At 41.3% G+C, this 22,182-nt stretch overlaps 1 protein-coding gene across 5 annotated transcripts in view; it reads right to left on the bottom strand.

Moving 5' to 3' along the window:
- Window positions 1–140: 140 nt before the first annotated feature.
- Window positions 141–22,182, bottom strand: part of LOC101476771 (abl interactor 2) — a 37,064-nt gene continuing 15,022 nt past the window's right edge. Inside the window, exons 2-12 of one of the 5 annotated variants that reach the window (XM_014410276.3) lie at window positions 19,608–19,775; window positions 14,430–14,606; window positions 13,845–13,862; window positions 13,133–13,236; window positions 8,648–8,800; window positions 5,041–5,165; window positions 4,456–4,776; window positions 4,073–4,237; window positions 3,909–3,989; window positions 3,571–3,753; window positions 141–3,154 (exon numbers count right to left, since the gene is read on the bottom strand). In XM_014410276.3, the coding sequence (XP_014265762.2) occupies window positions 2,979–3,154; window positions 3,571–3,753; window positions 3,909–3,989; window positions 4,073–4,237; window positions 4,456–4,776; window positions 5,041–5,165; window positions 8,648–8,800; window positions 13,133–13,236; window positions 13,845–13,862; window positions 14,430–14,606; window positions 19,608–19,775 (1,671 nt within the window). In that variant the 3' untranslated portion in view covers window positions 141–2,978. The remainder of the gene's footprint in view (window positions 3,155–3,570; window positions 3,754–3,908; window positions 3,990–4,072; window positions 4,238–4,455; window positions 4,777–5,040; window positions 5,166–8,647; window positions 8,801–13,132; window positions 13,237–13,844; window positions 13,863–14,429; window positions 14,607–19,607; window positions 19,776–22,182) is intronic. The other 4 variants (XM_014410278.3, XM_076874622.1, XM_014410277.3 and 1 more) reach the window with 4 other exon arrangements.

Below are 22,182 nucleotides of genomic sequence, written 5' to 3'. Positions count from 1 at the left end.
TTTTTTAAATATTCTCAGTTCTTGTGAGCATACGCATTTAATTATTATTTCTTATCTTCACCTTTCAACAAAAAAAACTTAACTCTTCTGTACGCAGTTTCTACCGTCCAGTCTGATAAATACCCAACAGTAGTACATGCTTATTGTTAAGACATTTATTTAGTATTTTCACTTAAAGAACATTGTGCTTTCAGTCATGTTCACTTTGGAAAGGAGAAAGCTTCTCCTGAGGCCTGTTCTTTCAGGTAGATCCCGAAGAATGAGATGGCAGAAATAAAATGAAAGCGATGATCTAAAGAGAAACCAAAGGTCCTATAAGAAACTCAAAGGTGATGAGTGCAATTCAGCAGGGGCGTGTCCAGAATTTTTTCAGCTGATTGTAGGGTGTCTTACTTTCTCTTGTGGCCACGTGTAATGAAATTATTACTATCATAGGAGAGTCTTGCCAGGGGGGGCACTGGGGGTTACTCTTAAAATATTTTGTGAATCTCAACCCAGACTTGTCCTGTTTAGAGGTCAATGTCTGCACTGAGGGCAATGAAACAGATTCTTGATTTTCTTTTCTTTCTTTTTTTAAAGGCCTTGGAGAAGCTGTCCATAACATCTCACAGTTCATCTCATTTTTTAGTCCACACTTTAAAGGGATATTGCAGGCTAAACAAAAACCAGAGTGAGCCAAAGTTTGCAGCAGCTCAAACGATTTGCTGTCTACATTAAAGACATTCTGTCTGAAGGCTGGCGACCGTTGTGTTCACATATGAACTTACACTAGATTTATTTATTTTTTACCTTTTCAAAGAGGGTTGTGTGCTGCTTCACACTACACCTTCTGTTCTTTTTGTGCTCCTACAGAGAAGTGTGTAAATTTCTGATGATTTGTATTCATTTTAATTTGGACAACACTTTGCACTCAAACTTGAAAGTACATGGATATATGAATAAATACAATTATTGTTATCTGAAAATGTCAGCTTGGTATATAGGTATTAAAATAATTATTTGCAGCTACACAAGAGAGAATCTTTATCTTAAGAGCATCAAGAAAAAAAACGTTTTTTCCTTCAACTCAAACATCTATAGGGGAAAACTGTTTCTCATCTTATTTGTTATTTAATTTGGCATACTCTGGTTTCTGTGGTAAAACACCTCTTAAGTTACACTGTACATTAAGGACACACTGTTTTCAAGTCCAAAGTCACTTCAGTCAACAAGGGAACATTTGGTTCTTACTGGTTCTCACACACACGTGCACACAACTCTTCACACACACATATGGCACAAAAATATCCACCTTTTTCTGAGAGTCGGTCTTACGTCCAAGCACACAGGGCTTCAGTTAAAGGGCTATTACAAGCAAAAACTGCACAGAAACATCACAACCTCCAGCTGGTCAAACAGACATCATAAAGCAAGCTGGTGAAACTACAGGAAAAGAAAAAAGAAAAAACAGAATATGGCGAATAAAAATGTCTATTATATATCAGGCATGCAAGCAAACACACTGTAAACTTAAACAACAACAAACAAAAAAAACCAAAACAAAACTGATAACAGCTCCAGAATCTCCTCCTGGCGATTAGATCAGGTCCACTTTACTACACGACAACAAACCCACGATGAGGTCGGACACAGGAGAGCTTAGTTCTGCTGTCTGGTCTGACCTTGGCGATTGATCAGATCTCTTGTGGATTAGATAAAATGTTAGTTTAGTTACACACATACATTTATATCAGCCAGAACTGCCTTTGCAGCTTCATTCAACACAGAACTAACAAGAAAACTTCAGCTACCGGAAAACACACAGTTCCACTTGCAGACGTCACATCACAGCAGGATGTGGTGTGATGTTAAAGGAACTTTCTATGAGGACAGAAGCTCAGTTTTCACTGAATACTGTCCATGAAGAGAGCAGGATGGCATCCAATCAACTTGCAAAAAGGTCACTCACACAACTTCACTGAGTTTAGTGTCACTGAAGATCTTTGTGCTGTTCGCTTTGTTTAACATAAAAACCTTTCTGACCTGTAGTGTTTTCTTTTATCGTTTCCTTCATCTCAAGTTTATCCCCAAGACTCCTCCCTCAGAGAACTCCTTCTTTCACCTCATAAGGCTCTTAGGATTGGTTTTTTTTTTTTGTTTTTGGAGATTGGCACCATTAAAAGTCACGCAGGATTAGCTTTTAACAGTTCCACACTACAGTGTCCATTTGAATCAACATCACTGGCTTATGTCTAGATTTTCAGCTCTACTATTATAAGAATCACTCTGCTGTGATCATGTCTATGATTTATAACATTTAACCACACTTACATACTAAATGGTTTCACATCTGTATGAGAAATGGAAAAAAGTTCTGCACAACATGTGTTGCAAGAGAACAAATTTCTTATGTCAACATCTTAAAATCAATTTCTTGTGATTAAAAAAAACAAAATCAAATGTGTCCTACTCATGTCTTGATCTTCTGGGTGCAGTCATTTCTTTTGATTAGTAGGACTTAGATTATTAGGACAATTATCACTTCTGCAGCATACACACATTTGTATGACCGAGACACACCCTGAATGTGTGGCAACACCTGTACCATCAGGTCCCACTTAAACGTTCTTTTCTAAAATGTGTGTAGTCATTCTTCAGAGAAACAGAGCTGTTGTGTGGCTGGAAAGCACCGCATTTCATAATTTCTTTGAATTACACGGGGTTGAAAAGAAGATACCCAAAGAACTTTACTGACTTTTTACTTGCAGGTAGACAGGTCTCAGGTGTTTTTAAATGAATATCTCACACCTGAAACCCCTCTTAGTCCTAAAGCACTAAGGTAAAGCCTGTTATTGATTAAGTGGTCGTTTTGTTTTCACAAGCTCTGACTTTCTTGTGACCAATTAGTGTGAATTTAAGGAGACAAATGGCAACATGGAACAGGGTCACATTTTCCCTTCTAGTTCTTGACCGCAGCTGTGATTACAGACACGTTTGGCTCAGTCAGCGTAGTGCATGATGGACTCTACGTAGTTTCCAGGGAAGAGACCGGTGGTCGAGTTCATCACTCCTTCAAACCACCCGTCCTCGTTCTTCTTGATGACGTATATGATCGCTCCTTCTTGGAACGACAGCTCGTCCTCCTTGTCGGCCGTGTAGTCGTAGATGGCCACCACTGGAGGGCGACAAACACACCAATATATGATTACTAAACAGCAGAAGGTTCAGTCATTTCACCAGAAGCAGTGCAGTAAATGTAATTGCATGCATTTCAGTTTTTACGCACAAATGGAAACTAAAAAACTGCTCACCCCTGTGATTAATGCAACAACTAATCCAATAATATCCAAAGCAATTAATGAGTATAAAAGACATCAATACCTGACTTAAGATTTTTGGGGGACTTTGGGAATTAGGTTTTCCGGGTAGACAACCTTAAATCCAAGTTGTGTTATTCTACCCGGAGACACAGTTTAAGGCTACATATATGAGCAACTAATTCAAGGAACACTGATGGAGTGATCTAACACAACCTCATAAACAATGCAAACTGCAAGTACTTTGTTGCCTCTGTGTATTTCTGTGGTGTACCTTTCTCTAAGTAGTTCCTGGGGGCCCACGGTGGGTCTTCTTCAGCATACGGGTCGTTATACTCCACTACTGCTGAGTCCTCCTCTTCATGCCCATCCTCAGCTGGCTGAGGAGTGGGCAGGGCCTCCTCGTGCGCTACTTGGTTCTCAGTGGCAGGCTGCGAGGGAGGGGGGGCGTCTGAAACTGGAGGTTGGGGATACTTTATACAAGCTGAACTGAATCTGGGCTTAAAAGCTGATGATGTCATCCGTTTTGACACACAGATGTTCAAGAGAAAAATGATGTGCAGAAACATTTCTCTGATAAATTACTGAAAAAGAATCCAGATTAATACTCACTGGACTCCTGAACTCGAGCTACAAACCCCATCAGAGGAAGTTGAGGGGTGAACTGGAGCAGGGAGGGGGGCGGGGGAGAGGCTGCAAGCACAAAAGACAAAACTTTTACCAAACTTTCTCAATGTGGGAGTGGAGTGACTGGTGGCTGCTTTTATACTGCATACCTGGGCTCTGGTTGTAGTAGGGACCGCCATTGACCTGATTCTGGGTTGTAATTGGCTGACCAGTCACCGATGGGGGGCGGCGGTAAGGCAGTGACCCCCCCACCTGTGGGGTTTGCTGTCGAGGCTGAGGCCGGTTCATACTGTAGAACTGAGGGACGATAGGGCCTGACCAGCAAAGAGGGGCAACGTTATAAACTCATATTTTCTTAATACACTGCGTATCAATCAATCAGTGATTCAATTCCATTTTAATTTTCTGTGTTAAACATGAAGGAAAGAGTTAAAGATTAGCTCCCCGGGGTGGGGATAAAATCCACAGAAACAGAGAGAAAAAAGGAGGACTTGGTGATGTTTGGAGAGCAGAGGTGTCCCTGAAAACTCACCTTCAGTGGGTGATGAAGAAGAGGAGGAGGAGGAAAGTGGAGGGGGAGGGGCAGGGGGAAGCAGCTCCGATTGGACTTCGGATGTGCTTGTGGAAGATTTAGAGGGGGGGGAGGTGCCGGCGTTTGGCGCATTCGCTTGAGAGTTTGCTTGGGAAGGTGAGTTGGCATGTTGAGAAGGTGAGCTCGGCGGCAGAGGTGCGTTGGGTTGTGTTAAGGTTGTGGTGGAGGAGGAGGAGGAGAAAGAGGAAGGAGTTGGGGACGGGGAAGGGGAAGAGTTAGGGGCGGTAGAGGATGAGCTAGCAGGTCCGGCAGTCGGGGAAACTTCAGGCAGAAGAAAAGGAAGGATGGAAAGGAGGAAGGAGTTAGGAAATAAGGTTATAGGAGGGAGTGAGTGACAAAGCACAAACAGCAGGGGGAGCTGAATTTCAAGCACAGAAATTACACACAAAAATTAAGCTGTTTATATAGTTTATAACTTTAGAAGGACTTTAAAATATAAAATCTTAATAGTACAAAGAGTCCAGTTAGAATTGGAGGAATGGTGGGCAGGTGTGTAGCACAGACGTGTATATTTCTGTGTGTTACCCGGGAATGTGGAGGGTGGGGAGGGTGTGGGCACAGCAATGGGAATGCCCACGCTGCCGCTGCCGCTGTTCTCTCTACTGCTGCTCCGACTGCTGCTGCTGGGATGGCTGCCTCCACTGCTACCACTGCACACACACACACACACACACACACACACACACACACACACACACACACACACACAGAGTGGGGGAAGTCAGGGTCCTGCATAGGGATGTGTTCCACCTTGGATTCAGTTAGAAATGGGTAAAATACCAGAATCACTGAGCTGCAAGGCCAAGTAATCTCCTATCAAACCTTTATTTCATGACTCCTCTGATAAAAGCATTCAAGCTGAAAAAGCATTGAAATGAATGTCAAATGTCCCACCTCACCACCAGTACTACAGCAGGTTCTGTGACCAATAGGATAAGATTATCTATGGCACGCATGGAAACAAAACAGCAATTTCTCAAACAGGTCATAAAGCTCTTTGACTTGGCTCATGAAAGTCATAACCCCCCCACTAATTTTGGCTACACTTAAAGACGACCTATAAGGAGAGACTATAGCAAATGTACACCAAGTATGTCTTTAAACATTTATTGGTGTAAACTATGTGATAGGACATTGCTCTCTCTGTGTGGAAAGCCCTACAAACATTCAGGTTTCGGTTTAAGGACTCCCTTTTAACAGGAAGAAAGCTCTGGCCGAACCAGGCCCAGGGAGGGGCAGCCAAGTGACAAGTTGGGGGGTGAGGGCAAAGAGAAGAGAGTGATACAGGTCACAATTAAAATGACCAAAAGTCGTATTACCAGGATGCTTCAACAATGAAACAAAACAGTTTCAACTTTGAAATGAAATCAGCTTTTGATGAGAGAATAAATTGACACTACACAGATAAAAAGGAGTTGAGCTGTCTCCTGCACGATGGCAGCTGGGCACACATGGCCTGCAGCAAGCCTACATTTGGCTCAGCAGTGAATGCAGGAAACACATCGTCTAGATGAGTGATTTCCAAAGTCTGGCCTGTGATACGGTCACAAATGAGCCAGAAAGGAATAAAGGACAGAAATCATATTTACGTTATTTATTTTTAGTCATTTTTCAATTACCATTTTTTACATAGTTTTTTTGGTCTCTGTTCAGTTCCAAATCAGTTGTTGTGGGGCCAAAGCGTTACCTTAAATCTCAATAATTTACACTAAGCAGCTGCTTTTATTACCTTTAATTTTCCAGCCATTATAAATGCAAATAGCTAATATCAGCCCGCCAATAATAAAGGTCCAATATAGTTTCATATTCATATTATTTTTTCTACTTTATTCTTTCTTGCTTCCAGCCTTCGCCCTCTTACACTACGCCGTCTGGCCTAGCAAGTCATTTACAACACGAACGCTAATAAAGCAGCAAACAGGAGTCACATGGCATCAGCCTCTAACTGGATGTTTTGTACACGCTCGTCTTTGCTAATAAGAATTAATGAACTGAAACAAAAGATTTGATATGAGCTGATTTCTCAGCCTCACAACCTGGAACTGGATTTAATGAGCAGCAAGGCTGTTGAGTAATTCTGCTGTGAGGAACTTATTTTTTTGCTTTATAACATTGTTAATATCATGTTTACAAATAAAAAAGACCTCTGAACTTGGAGACCAAGAAAACTTGATGTGTAGTATTTCACCGTTTTCCAAAATTACACAATCAACAAAAAAAACAGCTCTATTTTTACACTCCAGAAAATGTAAACAATTTAAAAAAAAAAGTGGATATGAAACGCTGACTGATTGCTTACTCAGTCATGATTTTTCAAAAGGCACAAAGAGAGCAACAGATAAAAGCAAACAAATATTAAAGGCAAAGGCAGCAGGGGCAGAGGATGGCTCGCTGATGAAGATGAAAAGAAAAGTGCAAAGACAAGAAACAGCAGAGCAAACAGCAGCAGAATGAGAGAGAGCTAACATCATCACAGGAGCAATGAAACCATAAACACAGCACATGCAATCTGATCAGTTTTAGAGTGACTGAGTTGAAGGTGGTGACTGGATGGGAAGGACTTGAGAATAGTTTGAGGCAGAGCTGTGATTGGACAAAACAGGGCTCTAAATAATCTATACTTTTGTTTATTCATTTTTAAAATGCTACATCAGCGCTGCACAATTACTGCAAAGGGTGCCTTTTAGAGCAACCACAGACAGCATAACAAGAACGTAAATTCTGGGTCTAAAAAAGTGAACCTGCATTCTTTTTACAGAGGGAAACTCTTGTGTTTGCAGAAAGCATACTGGTTGTACAGAAATCTACAAGAAAACCACCATACATCTCTATTGCTCTGTGGCTCAATGACTAGTTCATGATGAAACTCTTTTTGTAACATTTATGACTTTTCCAAGTGTCAGAAAAGAGGATTATGTTCATTGGCTACGCACCTGTCAATCACGTTATTGGAAAGTGAGAGTCTGGTCCAGCCCTTAACTGGTCATACTTTTTTATCACATATGAAGAGTATGAAGAGTATAAAACACACAGATGGCTAAAATGCTACCAGGAGCCTGAAAGGTGGTGACATGGTGGCTACGTCCATCTTTTATGCTGTCTGTGAGATTAACATGTAAACACTGTCAAAGACTTAAACATTTATTTGCGAATGCAAAATTCAAAGCTCTGCTTTCAAAGTATTTGCCTCTCTCTCCCATCCAGGACACCAACAGCTACATAAACTGCAGAGGAGACAAAAGAAAACTACAAGCTGAAAATGAATGAAAGAATAAAATCAGTTAGTTGATGCTGTGAGGGTGTAAACAGAAAGTTAGTTCTGTGAGTCCTCTGTGTTCTCTCAGCAGTAACACTAACACGTATGATTAGGTTAATAAAATAACTACATAAAATCCTTTTAGCAATGAACAGTGTATTTGAAATGAACCATAACAAGCATGTACTCCCTGAGCGTGATTGCTGAGCAAATCCACAGAGGAAACACTGGACAGCAGCAGAGAAGCCAGAGCAGGTGAACGATTACAGAGGCCTAGAGGAACGTGACCACTTTTGTACAAGACTGTATTTCTGCAGTGCCGCATGAAATATGCATTTGTTTGTCAGTATCTGGAGCGACGTTTTATAGCAGATTTCATTAGATGCTCAGATTTAAGCTTCTAACGTTGATCAAGACTTTTTAAAGGCCAATTCTTTGATTTTGTGGCTGTACGGCTATAGCTGTAGTGTGATATTGAAATCTTTCTCCCTGTATTTTATTTTGTTGATGAAGTTAAAAGCTGGGAATGTTTTCTGCAGGATACATTTTGTCTTGAACTGAAAAATGACTCTCCAGGTGTTCTGAAATATGTTTAGTCACCGTGCAAGCCAATTAGATCAGCTGTAAATGACCAAGAATGGAAGCATGAACTAAAACACACTGCGTGAGGATGAGAGAGAAAACAATCTCTCCTTTAGCTTTTTAAGCAGGCTGAAATGAAAAATATGTCTAAACAAAAAAACAACAACAAAAAACCCAGCAGTGATTTTAAAGTTTTTCAAAGTTTTATCAGAGATGCAAAAGAATTTCAGCAGGGAAAAGGAAAAGCTCTGAATCCCATTCTGGCAGGCCACGTTTACCCACTGACCCGGCTACCTGTATGTTCGGGGTCGATGGTTGAGGGTAGCGGTGCGGGCCGGACTTGGAAGCTGTCCCCCTGCCATATTGTTTCTGGTAGGGCTGGAGACATAATCATTGGGTACAACAGGGGGGCGCACAGGCTCCAGTGTCCTGTAGGGGGAGTTCTTCCTGTACATGCAAAACGTAAGGGTGAAGACAGGGTTAATGGGGAGACAAACTTGATTCTGGCGACAAAGGATCGCTCCTGAAAGTAACATTAAATAGCCACAAGCACACTTAAAGCATCAGTATTGATATGCAAGTACACCTTAATTCTGCAAGTGAGCTAGCTATAGCCTCCTTCCTGCTGTGGAACAAAAAGAATAAAATCGGTAAAGGTCATGTTCAAAGGCCAGTGTGTATTTTTAGAGAAATAAAATTCCTCCCACGTCACAGAGCTGTATGTAGAGAATAAGGACGAGTGAACGCCAACAGAGGAAAACAAAAAACTGACTAAAATCAGAGTGAAGCAATGGATCAGCACAATAAATGTCACTTACTGCATACACATAACACAAAGCAGGCACAGTGTCCACCTGGTTAACTCCTCCTCACGAATAATTACACAGTTACATCCAATATTTCAACAACCTATGAGTCATGTAATGCACCAGCAGTTATCACTGTAAGCAAAGAAAAAGACTGCATGATTTCCAAGCAGATTTACAGCCATTTATTTGGACTTTCTATTGGGGTTTCCCATTTATCCCATCTATTCTGTCTGCAAAGGATTCTGTTATTTCACCAAGTTTAAAGCGCGCAGTGTTAATCCAATCCGATTAACACTGGTGCTAAAGAAAGAACAGTCAAACTTAGACGGTGAAAACTCTCTGAATCGTCTGGGTTGTTATTTATGTGAGTGTGAGTCGTCAGAAGGCCTGTTGATTACAGCATTACGCCAGCTCACTGCTGTGATTTGTTCCTCGTCTCTCCACGCATGTTTGTGTTAGAGTGTGTGTGTGTGTGTGTGTGTTAGAGTGTGTGTGTGTACAGACATTTGGCTTGTGCACCAAAGCTCCAGTCAACTCAAAGTTCCAGCCAAGTGCTGAGCTGCTTCTGCTCCCTCATCCTTAGGGAACGCAAACACTTTCTCATCTTATTTGTTGTCATACTGCACCAAATGTCAGACTTGTGGACGTTAGGTTTAAAAAGTAGAATTATTTAAATAACAGAGAACTAGACAACTACCTATTCCTAACTTCGGTGTTGCTTATGAAATGAGACTGCAGTAGCGCAACATTGTAAGACTGTGTTGCATTACGGGTTGTTTGCAGTCTTGTGATAATCTTTGGCTAGTCAGGGCTCTTTCAGCAGGGAAAAAATCCTGCTGTGCTGTTCAACATGGTACAACAGGTGGCTGATCAGCAGGTTACAGGAAATAGGAAGCAACGCAGCAGACAACACAGACTGAATGAGGCCACCTATCAGCCTACCTGCTGCACACAGACAATCAAAGTATTGCAATAAATATTGTAATAAGGTAATGCAGCAGCACGTAAGTTAGCTCCTCTAACCGGAGTCACTGACCTGGAGCTCTTAGGTTTGTTATTGCTGTTGGTGCCTTTTGGAGCATTTTCATGGAATTTACCCACCATTATCACTTAGTAACTGATGTGGACATTCCAAGAAGCTTGTGGTTCTCTTTTGGTGAATTCGATTTTACATGGCTGTAGCTTCCAAAAGTGAAGCCAGTAAATACATAAATACAAACCTGCATCCCTTTTTTTGGCCACCAGCGGATGATACCTGTGGTTAGAAAAAGGCTAATGGTCCTATAGAAGTCCGTGGAGAAATCAACCAAAAGAGGTTTAGAAAGTAGGATTATCCAGGAAATACTTATTGGTTAGCAACATGTGACTGACAACTCGTTAGCCAGTTAGTGTGTGGTTTCCTGTTAACATCCACACCTTGGTTGTCAAGTATCACAATACCAAGAGGGTGACGTCAGGTCAAGATGCTCATGTGAATCTCATAGTTGCTACAGCCGTCTTTTATACTGTCTCTGGCTGTATTCACAATGCTGCCTAGCGTTAGCTACTAATTAGCTAGTAAGCACTCCATCCTTTTAATCCAAATACAAGAACTTCTGGCTCAGAAGTACCAGCATGGTGGAAGGTCCAAACTCTTACGCTAAAGCCTCAAAATGTTGGGTCAAAATCGACAGCCAACATAACAGTGGTTACATCCATCTTTTATATTGTCTATGGTATATAGACTTATGTGTATTGTGCTAGCTAATTCAGCACACCTAAGCAGCATGGAAAGTGATAGGAAGACAGCATCTGCGGACTGTTCAAGACCCAATATTTACTCAAGAAAGCTGGACCCAGAGAAAGTAAGACAACGGGAATAAATAAGGAATAAGGAATGAGAAAGTTAAAAAAAAAAGAGAGGAAGGAGTGAAATCGAGATGAAGATAAGGAGATAAGGAGAGAGAAAGAATGAGGGCTACAGCTGGGTGACCTAGATGTTTGAGGGGAGAGAACACAACAAGCTTTCACAACGCATGACGTTATTCCTCTGAGCACTGCATTTTACCGTGTGTGTGTGTGTGTGTGTGTGTGTGTGTGTGTGTGTGTGTGTGTGTGTGTGTGTGTGTGTGTGTGTGTGTGTCATTCCCTTCTGCCGGGTCAAATCTGTAATAAGCTTGCAGCAGGACGCTCCATCCTTCCACAAGACACAAACACACACAATCTGCAGCAGTTTCACACATGCACACGACTTATCTCAAAATCAGTTCAGAAAACAACACATCTGTGAGAGCAGATTTATCTTATCAGTCCATTTATATTGAAATTGGGATGCTGTGTAAAAACCACAAATAATCAGAAAGCAGCAATCTGCAAATTTCAAACCAATATTTTATTCACAACGGAGCATATGAAGGAGATTTTACCATTTCATGAAAAATATGGAATCACTAAATATGTCTCCAAACATTGGGGTGGGGGTGAGGGGGCATTAAAGGTATCATTTACTTTTCCAAGTTAGTGGCATTAGAAGGAAAAACAGGAGGAATATTTTTCAACTAATTAGGTTAATTGGCAACAGGTCAATAATATACTTGGGAATAAAAGACGGGCAGAGGTTAGTATTTCGAAATAATCTTCTTCAATGTAAAATTACAAAGACTTGAGTATTTCATCATTTACAGCAGCGGTCCCCAACCCCCGGGCCTCGGACCGGTACCGGTCCGTGAGTCGTTTGGTACCGGGCCGCGAGAGTTGAGGCTCAGGTGTGAAATGTATAGTTTTCAGGGTTTTTATCGGTTCTCAGTGTTATTTTGTTATCGTTTTTATCGTTAACTCTGTCTTCCTGGGTCTTTTCACGTGTGTTATGAATAAATCTTCTTTTTTCAGACAAGAATGGGACAACAGCTGGTCTCCTCAGTTCCCAGATGTTTACAGACTGTTGAGGTTGCTACACAATGAAAACAAGTAAACATGGTCCCGTCCCAACTTTTTTCCAAAATGAGCTAAAAAGGCCCAGCAGCGTCTCCACTTTCTGAGAGTGCTCAGGAGGAACAACCTGGAGGAGAGGCTGCTGGTGACATTTTACAGAGCCACCATAGAGAGCATCCTAACGTACGGCATAACAACATGGTATGCAGGGTGCTCAGCTGCGAACAGGAAAGTACTGCAGAGGGTCATCAACACAGCCCAGAAGATCACTGGCTGCTCTCTGCCCAGCCTGGAGGTCACTGCAAACTCTCGGTACCTCAGCAGAGCTGGCAATATCATCAAGGACCACTCTCACCCCAGCAACCAACTGTTTGAACTATTACTGTCAGGCCGACGGTACAGGTCACATAAAACCAGGACAAACAGATTCAGGGATAGCTTCTTTCCCAGAGCTATCACCGTAGTAAATAAGCACAAAAACAATTGAACCTATTCCATACCGTCACTGTCATTATATTATGCTACTATTCATACTGTCATTATATTAATGCTGCTATCCTGTATATATTGTACATACTATTGTTTGAGTACTTACGATTGTTTTTTTGTACTTTTTATATTTTACATTTATATTTATTATTGAAACTTGCACCAAGGGAGTGGCACTCCAATTTCGTTGTACTCTGTACAATGACAAAGGCTATTCTATTCTAATATTTTTCATGAAATAGAAAATGGTCACAGTTTAAACATCTGCTATGTTTTATATGTTCTACTGAGAAAAAAAAATGGGGTTATGAGATTTGCAAATAAATGCATTCTGTTTTTGTTTACATTTTACGCAGCGTCACAACTTTTCCAAAATTGGATTTTATCCCATGGAGGCCATACTACTCACACATTTAAGAAAAAAAATTGAGACAAATACTCAAGTTCCAATAAATACACAGAACATTCACTTATATTAAACCATGGAAGCACAAAGGATAAGACAAGGTGAATACTAGTAAGGGAAAGAAGATACACATGTGGGAGTGTTGGTGCTAGGCTGTGTACATACCCCAAGATGCCCTTGCCTGCCCTTGGAGGGCTGGGCGGTTTTTGTGTGGGAGGGTTGGACCGAGACAGACCCGCTCCAAGTTTCATGTTCGGCTGACCATTCACCTGTGAGAACAAACCGTGTTAATGCTCAGCGCTCAGCTCAGGCCTTTCACAGAGCCAACATATCAGTAGCTAGCCAAAACAACATCACCCCTGTGTAGCTCACCCCATTCTGCTGAAACAGCTTTAAAACATCAGGTCCTAGAGTCCACCTCTACCGTGTCCTATGATACTGGGTAGAATGATTTATAAGTCCTTTAAGACCTTCAGGACTCATTCGAACATGTTCCAACACTAGCTGTCACTTCACGGTTGGACAGCAGGCAGGCTGTGCATTAAATAATACATTTATGAAAGGCACAGAACTCATTAACCAGGCTGCTATGATTTTTATATGAGAACTTATTAAGCATTCAATAGATTTTTATGATCAGGTGAAAATTGGCATGAAGAAAGGGGGCTGAGTGTAAAGAGACAGAGGGAGGAAGAGGAAGCTGATTCTAGCATATTTTGCTGCTTGGTTTGTTGACCACTGCAGTAATAGCACAGTAGTCACTTTCTTAGATCATTACTGCATTTATTGCTTTTCTAACGGCATTTTCCACATTACACAATTTCCTTCATTTATCACACACACTTCTAATCTGTGTAGGTGTTTTGTGCATCCTTACCTTGAACCTCAGCAACCACTTAATATGCCAATGACAGCAAATAGAAGAGAAAAGAAGAGACAGGGTAGTCTAAAGGTTAGTTACAGTGCAACAGTGCCATGCGAATACCAGCAGCCATTAGAGACAAAGGGCAGAAATACAGATGAAGAAGAGCTGGTGGACAGAAAAGTGAGGAGGAGGAGTGCAGTTAAAGAAATAATGGTGAAAGCACAATGCCTAGATAATTATTGCTACTTATCCTAAATAAAAACTATTTATTTACAAGTGCACACTCTACATGCTTAGAGAAAAACCGCGGCTCACTCAGTTATACACATAAACATGCAATTTCTATCCAATTCTTTTTAAAGAGATTTTTAAAAATGGATTTCTTATTAATAGATATGCAAACCTGGTACAGAGATATTCATTCAAGAGTTTACTAATGCTTGCAATACATAAAAAAAGAAGAGTAAAATAGAAAAGGTGGTACATGCACATGCTTGAGTGCATGGATGAGAATCTGTGTAATCATTTATAAACACTTGAATATGTGAGTTCATATAAACGGATGTTATTATATTCCCTCCTCATTACTCTGCCTACCTTGACTCCATGGCCAATGTCATCCAGGACGCTGTAGTCGATGGGCTTCCTGATGTAGCGCACTGGCCTCTCTGGATTGGCTGGAGCTACAATTTTATGAGCGCGAGACGTGTTTTTATTGGTGGTCAGGATGCCGATCTCCCGCCTCGCTACCTTCTCCTTGTGAATGTCAATGGTCTGGAAGAAGAAAAATGAAGGACGAGCAAATTAAGAAAAAAAAAACAAAAAAAACAAAAACAAATCACAAATCACAAAAAATAGCACTCATTTTAATGTGTCAGTGCTCCAAACTGAAAAGTGGAATATAAATGAATTGCTCCGGTGTGGACGCAGCTTAAGCTAGTAGCACCAACATAAATGCAATACCAGTGAGTTTAGCTGAGGTTGATGAGAAGGAAAGGTTAGAAGAAACTTTTTAAAATAGCTCTATAAATTATTATTATCACTTTGACCTTCAGATAATTCTATTGACCTTGAAGGAGAGGTCAGAGGTCAAATGTGACATATTTTAAATTTTTTATATGACACTTTCTATATGTTGACAACATACAAGACACTTGTAAGACTTCTAAGTTCTAAGGCTTTTTGTCCATTTTTGACCAATAAACCTTAAGCTGACCTTCAAAACCTTGGTGGATATGAGAAAAACTTTAATACAATATTGTGGCTCAAGAGTTGGGAGTTCGCCTTGTAATTGGAAGGTTGCTGGTTCGAGCCCCGGCTTGGACAGTCTCGGTCGTTGTGTCCTTGGGCAAGACACTTCACCCGTTGCCTACTGGTGGTGGTCAGAGGGCCTGGTGGCGCCAGTGTCCAGCAGCCTCGCCTCGGTCAGTGCGCCCCAGGGTGGCTGTGGCTACAATGTAGCTGCCATCACCAGTGTGTGACTGTGTGTGTGAATGGGTGGATGACAGGATGTGTAAAGCACTTTGGGGTCCTTAGGGACTAGTAAAGCGCTATATAAATACAGGCCATTTATTACAATGAGCGTACTCTACACACCTACAAAGTTCTATCAGTATTCATTCAAAGCTTTTCCAGCTATCATGTTTATAAAGGGAATAAAAAGCATGGATCCAGCGTTTTACCAAATACATAACCTCCTTGGCAGAGGTAACAATCACAATCAATCACGTTTAAATGGGAGCTTTGAAAAAAATAACTCAGGATTAAAACTTTGACATTAACATTTTTCTCTGCTAAATTAAGCTTCTTGTTTAATTAAGATGTTGATGCATGATGAGCGTCATTCTTAAGCAAGTGCAAACTTCATGTAGCATATTTCCCCTTGTTGAGTGAGGGACATACTCATTACATGTTTTAGTCTAGAACAGAAACCTGTACACTCCTGTGTGTATTAGAAGTGCACCACAGTGATGGTGTCCTGAATCGCTTTGGTCCTGGATGTTCCTTTCACTTCAAAATTATTACTGGAAACACTGATCATACGCTGCTCGCTCTAGTGCTCCATTAATCACAGCCTTCCAACAGCGTGCAGCGCGTGTCTTTACTTTAATCCCTCAGAAGGCTGCAATGTATTTCGCAAACAATAATTCTTATTGTTTTAAACAGCTGCTGCATGGCCACTGGGTCCCATGTGTGGTCCAAGTGAAGTTGAATTATATGAGCTGCATGCAGCCAGTAAGAGAAATAAACAGACACCGAGTTCACAGTGTCCTTGCAGATCAGCCCGAGCAGCTTCTGACCAAACAGTGAAGTTAATGCTCACATAATGGTCTTGGGCCTTCTTATCTCTCAGATCTGCTTTTACCATACGAACCCTCACGGACCCTGAGGCCTTTTGATTGTCCCTAAAGTCAGGACACATACTCACGGAGAGGCAGCTTTTCAGTGGTATGGTCCTCGTCTGTGGAACAGCCTGCCGGAGGAGCTCAGGGCCGCAGAGAACGTACATGTTTTTAAGAACAGGCTCAAGACCCACCTTTTTAATTTAGCTTTTACTTAGCGTTTATTTATTTTTTATGCTTATTTATTCTATCCTGTCATTCTATTATTAATTTAGGATTTACCTAATATTTTCAGATTTTATTCTTATTCATTTTTTAATCTTCTTACTCTATTTATATTTATATTTATATTGTATCCTGTTCTTATTTATTTTATCATTTTACCCTGTATATATTGTATTGCGTCATATCTCCAGTGTTTCCTCGGAGGGCGCTCTCTGCACCGGGGCTGCTATTGACCGTGGCTGCTGGGTCTCTGGGGTCCTCTCAGCCTGGTTGGGGGGCTCCTTGGCCTCCCTCCTGCTGTGTGCCCAGCCCGGAGGCTGCGGTCTGTGACCGGCTCCCGGTGCAGACGGCTCTCTGTTATAATGTTTCCTCACTTGGCTCATGCGAGCCCAGCCCAATTTTTACTCTTTAAGTGTGCGCGTGTGTGTATGTGTGTGTGGGTGGGGGTGGGGGGATATATGTGTATTGAGAGTGTGGGGAGTGAGTTGGAGGGTGGGCTGCTTTTAACTATGTAAAGCACTTTGTGGTACATTTTTTCTGTATGAAAAGTGCTTTATAAATAAAGATTGATTGATTGATTGATGACAGGTTTATGGCATCTCCTCTCTGACACATACACAGAAGAAACACTGCAGCGCCACAGCCGAGACAGAGAACCCAAGTGGTTAAAGGAAAGTGTTTTTCTAGATATGACAACAGCTTTCAAAACTTTGGCAGGTGGAGAGCCATGAAGAAACCTGTTAAAAGAAGTTGAAGAGAAGTGCTCCTGTGTACCACCTGGTTGTTTTAAGCACAGACTGTGCAATGGAATAAAGAACAAGCTAACACGAGAGCTGTCTGTGTGTAGATAAAATGATTGTTTAATTTTTAAACATGACGTTTTGAAACTTTGCTGCAGGCTGACAGCAGCTGCCTCCTCTCTCCAGAACAATGACACTTACAGCCTGGAGGGGGATACTTAAAGAGAGAAATGCCATTTATTCCACTACACTACTAAACTTATCCTAATTATTTTACAGATTTAGACTCATAATACAAACTCAAATTGTCATGCTGCATGCGAAAACCAGGCTAAAGCCCAACATTCTTATTTTTTAAATTTGTTTTGGAAAAGGTGATAAATAACAATATGTGTTATTGCAATACTCAGCATATCGCAAAATGCTAAAAATCCCCACAATCGCATTGTGAGTGAAGTATTGTGTGTGTGGGGTGTTGGGTAAGTCCCACCTCTTGTCAAGAGGTTTGTTGGTTTATTTATTTGCAGTTATAGTCCAACGAGGTTAATCTACATTGTAGTGACAGCTTTGAGAGTCATCTGCACACTGTGAAGTTGAGATAATTGTTTGGCTCAGTCTGCATTTCTCGATGGCTTTTCCCAGGCTAAGTAGAAGTCTACTAATAAATTATGCTGTATTATGACAGATTACACTCTCCAGCAGTATATTATGTAGTAGCCAGTTTTTTCAAAGGTCAGTAAAAGTGTATTTGATTGTTTTAGAGCAGAGATGAGGAACTTCCACGCCAATAAAAACAGAGCATCCGGCCTGCGCTACGAGCACGCCGGGACATCTCTGCCTCACCTTCCACGACTCCTATCGGCCGCTGCAGCATGCAAATGCAAAATGGATTTTTTAAAGATCATCTCAGTGCAATTCCTCACCGCATGAAGCGTTCGCCTACACAACGGATGTGACTGTGTCTCACAGAACAGAAAGCGGCAATTATGACATGCGACCACAGCCTGGCCCGATATAACAGGGACAGAAGCATCTCATTATTTCTGCTTACAGAGCATTCCGATTATACTAATTATTCGGAGGTCCGACGAGGAGAATGGAGCCCCTGTACCACTGAAAACTACGATTATTCCTCAAAGCACAGAGTTGCTCTGTGAAGAGACTGTTGAGGATTTAAACACTCAGTGAATGAAAATAGCTCTTTTCTCAATAGAGTGCACTGAGCGACGTGTCAGCTCAGAGTTTTTCTAGGAACAGGAATAAGTTGGACACAGCTGCAGTGTGAGATGTGTGGGTGCAGAGTGTTGTGTAAGCCTGATCGGATCCCTGGCAGCACCACACACTTTCACTTCACTGTTGGGTGCAATCACACTTACAGGTGGTTTTATTCATCCAAGCAGCTGACAGAAACAAAATTAGAGCTCTGTGTTCTTTGTCCTCCAACAGTTAGGACATAGTGATTACTGTTCATTTACTATAGCATCCAATATTACTGTAAGTCATGTAAACAAGATTAAAAGAACCCCTGCAGGAGAAACAGGAACACTGGTATCACATTTTAGAGTCTTCGTGGATTTGACGGTGATCGTACACAGAATTACGTTTGCATAGAGTATTAACCTGGTTCGAAAACACCCCGTCTCCATGATTCCAACATTACCCATTAACATTTAAAGGTACAAGTGTTTTTCACTTCACAGACAGAGCCGAACAGTGCACAGTGGCCTTTTAACGCTTCTCTGAAAACAGCTCCCTGCTGCTGCTGAAAAAGATGTTCTTATGCCGATAGAGTGAAACAAACGCGGTTTGAAGTTGTAGTCGGACAGCCAAACCCTGAGCTGAAGCTCATTATAAAACTCAAAGCAAAGAGGAGCCGCACACTCTCTCTACAGAGACACCATAAACATTGTGTCTATGTTTTCATTGCATAAACCATCATAAAAAATACTGATTTAAAGATTGTTTGATGCTTTAACCCTGAACCCTAAAAAAAACATTACCAATCAAAGCCTGTTTATCTTAGTATAGTGTGTACAGAAAAAAAAAGGGCTAGTTTCTCCACCATCGCCACTTTCTGCTAATAATTTGACCTCTTTTCACTATGTTACTGCTGAACATTCTGCATTTTTGCCTCCTATTTGTAAACACAAACTCCTCCTGGGCTGCTGAACATAAATGCATTCATACATGATTGCATGTTCTGTTCTTTCATTTAGGAGCCCTCTTGCGGGTGTGTATAATTTTGTGCATTGTGTGTACCAGTGTCTTTGTATATGGGCCTTCCTGCTCACAAACTTCATATTTTAGATCATGTTTACAGTTTGAAACCTTCAGCGTGCCTCTGGACGCCTGACTTGGATAACAAAGGCAGTGCGAGGAGGAATTTTCATTAAACGTCATCCCTCACACGTACAAAGCGGCTGTTTAATCCTCTAAGAAGAAATGAGAACATTCAAAGTTCAGCAGACCTGTGAAATGTGGTTGACGGAGCTCTCCATGCGGCGGAGTTGTGAGGCCTGGATGTCCAGCATCTGCAGCACATTGTTGGCCAGCGTGTTGATGAGGTAGGCGACGCTGGCCAGAGACTGTGTGGTGTAGCTCTTTGTTTCCTCCAGCGCCCGCTCCTTGTCTGCAGACTGCGGGGAGAGAGGAGACAGATTCAGGACAGGAGTCACAGAGTGCAACCATTTTACTCACAGACACAGACAGAAAAATGAAGCTTGGAAATGAGAAATATCACACAAACGTGGGGCTGATAAAACGGATGAGGATTTTTCAGACTAGAAATGTTCTATTACATGCCTTGCTTGCCCAGTCATGCTCAGGTGGACCTCGTTTGGCTAACTCCCTACTTAGTATGAATTTATGACGTGAATAATTGTAGTTGATCTGTGAAGCCTAGTTTGCAGCAAATCAATGAAATACCACAAAAATAGTGAGAAATGTCAAAACTAGTCCTCACAGTAACAGACATACACATGAATAAAACCTTTATGATTTCTGCTGGAATGTCACAGTCAGCATTTTATCGAGAGAAGCTGGCAGAATGTGTGTGTGTTTGCATGACTGCACGTGTCAGCATGCATCAGCAACTACATGTGTGAGTTCACATGTGTACTGTATGTATAAAGAGAGTGTGTGCATGCTTGTAAATCTCTGTGAGGACCAACATGTGATTTATAACTTAGGATCGAGGACATATGTGGGAAGTGAGGTCATTTTGGCTGTTCCTCACTTTTAAAATACGCCCTCCAACTGATCGGGGGATTTATAATTTATGTTATATAAAGGTCAGTGTTGAGCTGAGGGGCAAGGGAATTATGGTCCCCACGACTACAGAAAGCCCAACATGTGTGTGTATAATTGCTGAAACACAATGTAGGTCAGTGCAAACTCATTCACGCCCGAGGTTGACAAGAAACACACTGACATCTATGTGTGCCTCTGTGTTACACACGTACTCTCACACACACAAACTACACACTTATAGAGACTTGAAATACATTATCAATAGACAACACCAACGGAAACACACACAAAGAGTTTGTGTCATAGGTTTAGATGACCCAGAGCCCTACATTCAGTCGCAGAGTCTAAACCATTAAAACTTCTTCAGTGACATAATTAAAGAAAACTGAGAAGTGGTGTCACGAATCTCAAAGCAAACCAGCAAGTGCTTCACCAAGTCAGAGACACAATGCTGCATTTGAAGTCGCTATTGTTACAGCGTAAAAACAAAAACCGCACGCCGACGTCATAATAAACTATGTGTGAGAGCAGAGCAAAAAGAAAAGAGAACAGCAGGTGTTACAGAGGCTCAAGCGGTGACCTCTGCCCTCAGCGAGCTGTGCAGCACTTTCCAGCTGTTTTAGGTGACGCCTGCTGTGACGGCTCAGCTCAGTGTTTTAACACTTCGAAGAGCACAGTGAGATTTTATTTTCATATTTTACATTCCAAATGGGTAGACAGAGAACTTGTAGCAAGTTCTATTTTTTCAACATTATATTTTTGTCACCGCGAGGGCTCGAATTCTCTGCCGTCTGCCTTATTAATGCTTCATGTGCTGATTCTAGGAATCTGGCAGTCTATTTGATTTATGAGACATAACATTTCTACATAAAGGTTGTGGACATCCCAGTGTAGTGTAATGGTGATCTTGTTTAGTGTTATCTGCTTAAATCAGGTCAGAATACACAGTGTAACAGTAACTGATTATCAGCAGTATGTCGAGGCTGCAGATGTCTGCACACTAAATTTATCACTGCTCCTCATTTCATCCATCACTCCATCCATGCATTTTCAATTGCTTATCCAGATCCAGATCCAGAGGCATTCCCAAGCCAGCTGTCCCCACTCCCATGCCCCCACACCTTGATAGGGAACAATGATATTTTAATTACTCTTAATTAAATTCCTAAAAATGTAATACAGTGATTTGTTTAAAAAAAAAAAAAAAAAAAAAAAAATCAATCAAAATTTATTTATATAGCACATTTTAAAGGCTGAAGTACACAAAAGTGCTTTCCAGTAAAATCATGATACAGATAAAAATCACAATATAAAATATAAATTACAGATATAAAATAATTACATAATCGAAATGCAAAGCCAGATGTAAATTACCCTAATTAGCCTTGAATGCCAGGTTAAACAAATACGTTTTTAGACGTGATTTAAAAGATTGAATAGAATCTGATGCGCGAATATGAAGAGGAAGAATATTCCATAACCTGGGTGCGGCAAAGGCAAAGGCACGGTCTCCTCTGGTCTTCAGCAGAGACCTAGGTTGCACTAAGAGCAGTTGGCCCGATGATCTTAGTGCTCTCTTAGGGCTATACAGACAGAGGAGATCAGCTAGGTAGTCAGGTGCCATATTATTTAGGATTTTATAAGTAAACAATAAAATTTTAAAATCAATTCGATATTTAATAGGAAGCCAATGTAAGTTGGCCAGAACAGGGGTGATAGAATCATACTTTCTAGTGCCTGTTAAGAGACGTGCTGCAGCATTTTGGACCAGCTGCAATCGCTGAAGGAGGGAAG

Source organism: Maylandia zebra, linkage group LG16 (assembly GCF_041146795.1).
Source record: "Maylandia zebra isolate NMK-2024a linkage group LG16, Mzebra_GT3a, whole genome shotgun sequence".
In the NCBI taxonomy this organism is placed as follows: domain Eukaryota; kingdom Metazoa; phylum Chordata; class Actinopteri; order Cichliformes; family Cichlidae; genus Maylandia; species Maylandia zebra.
The sequence above is the reverse complement of the archived record's forward strand: the minus strand, read 5'-3'. Positions and strand labels throughout refer to the sequence as shown.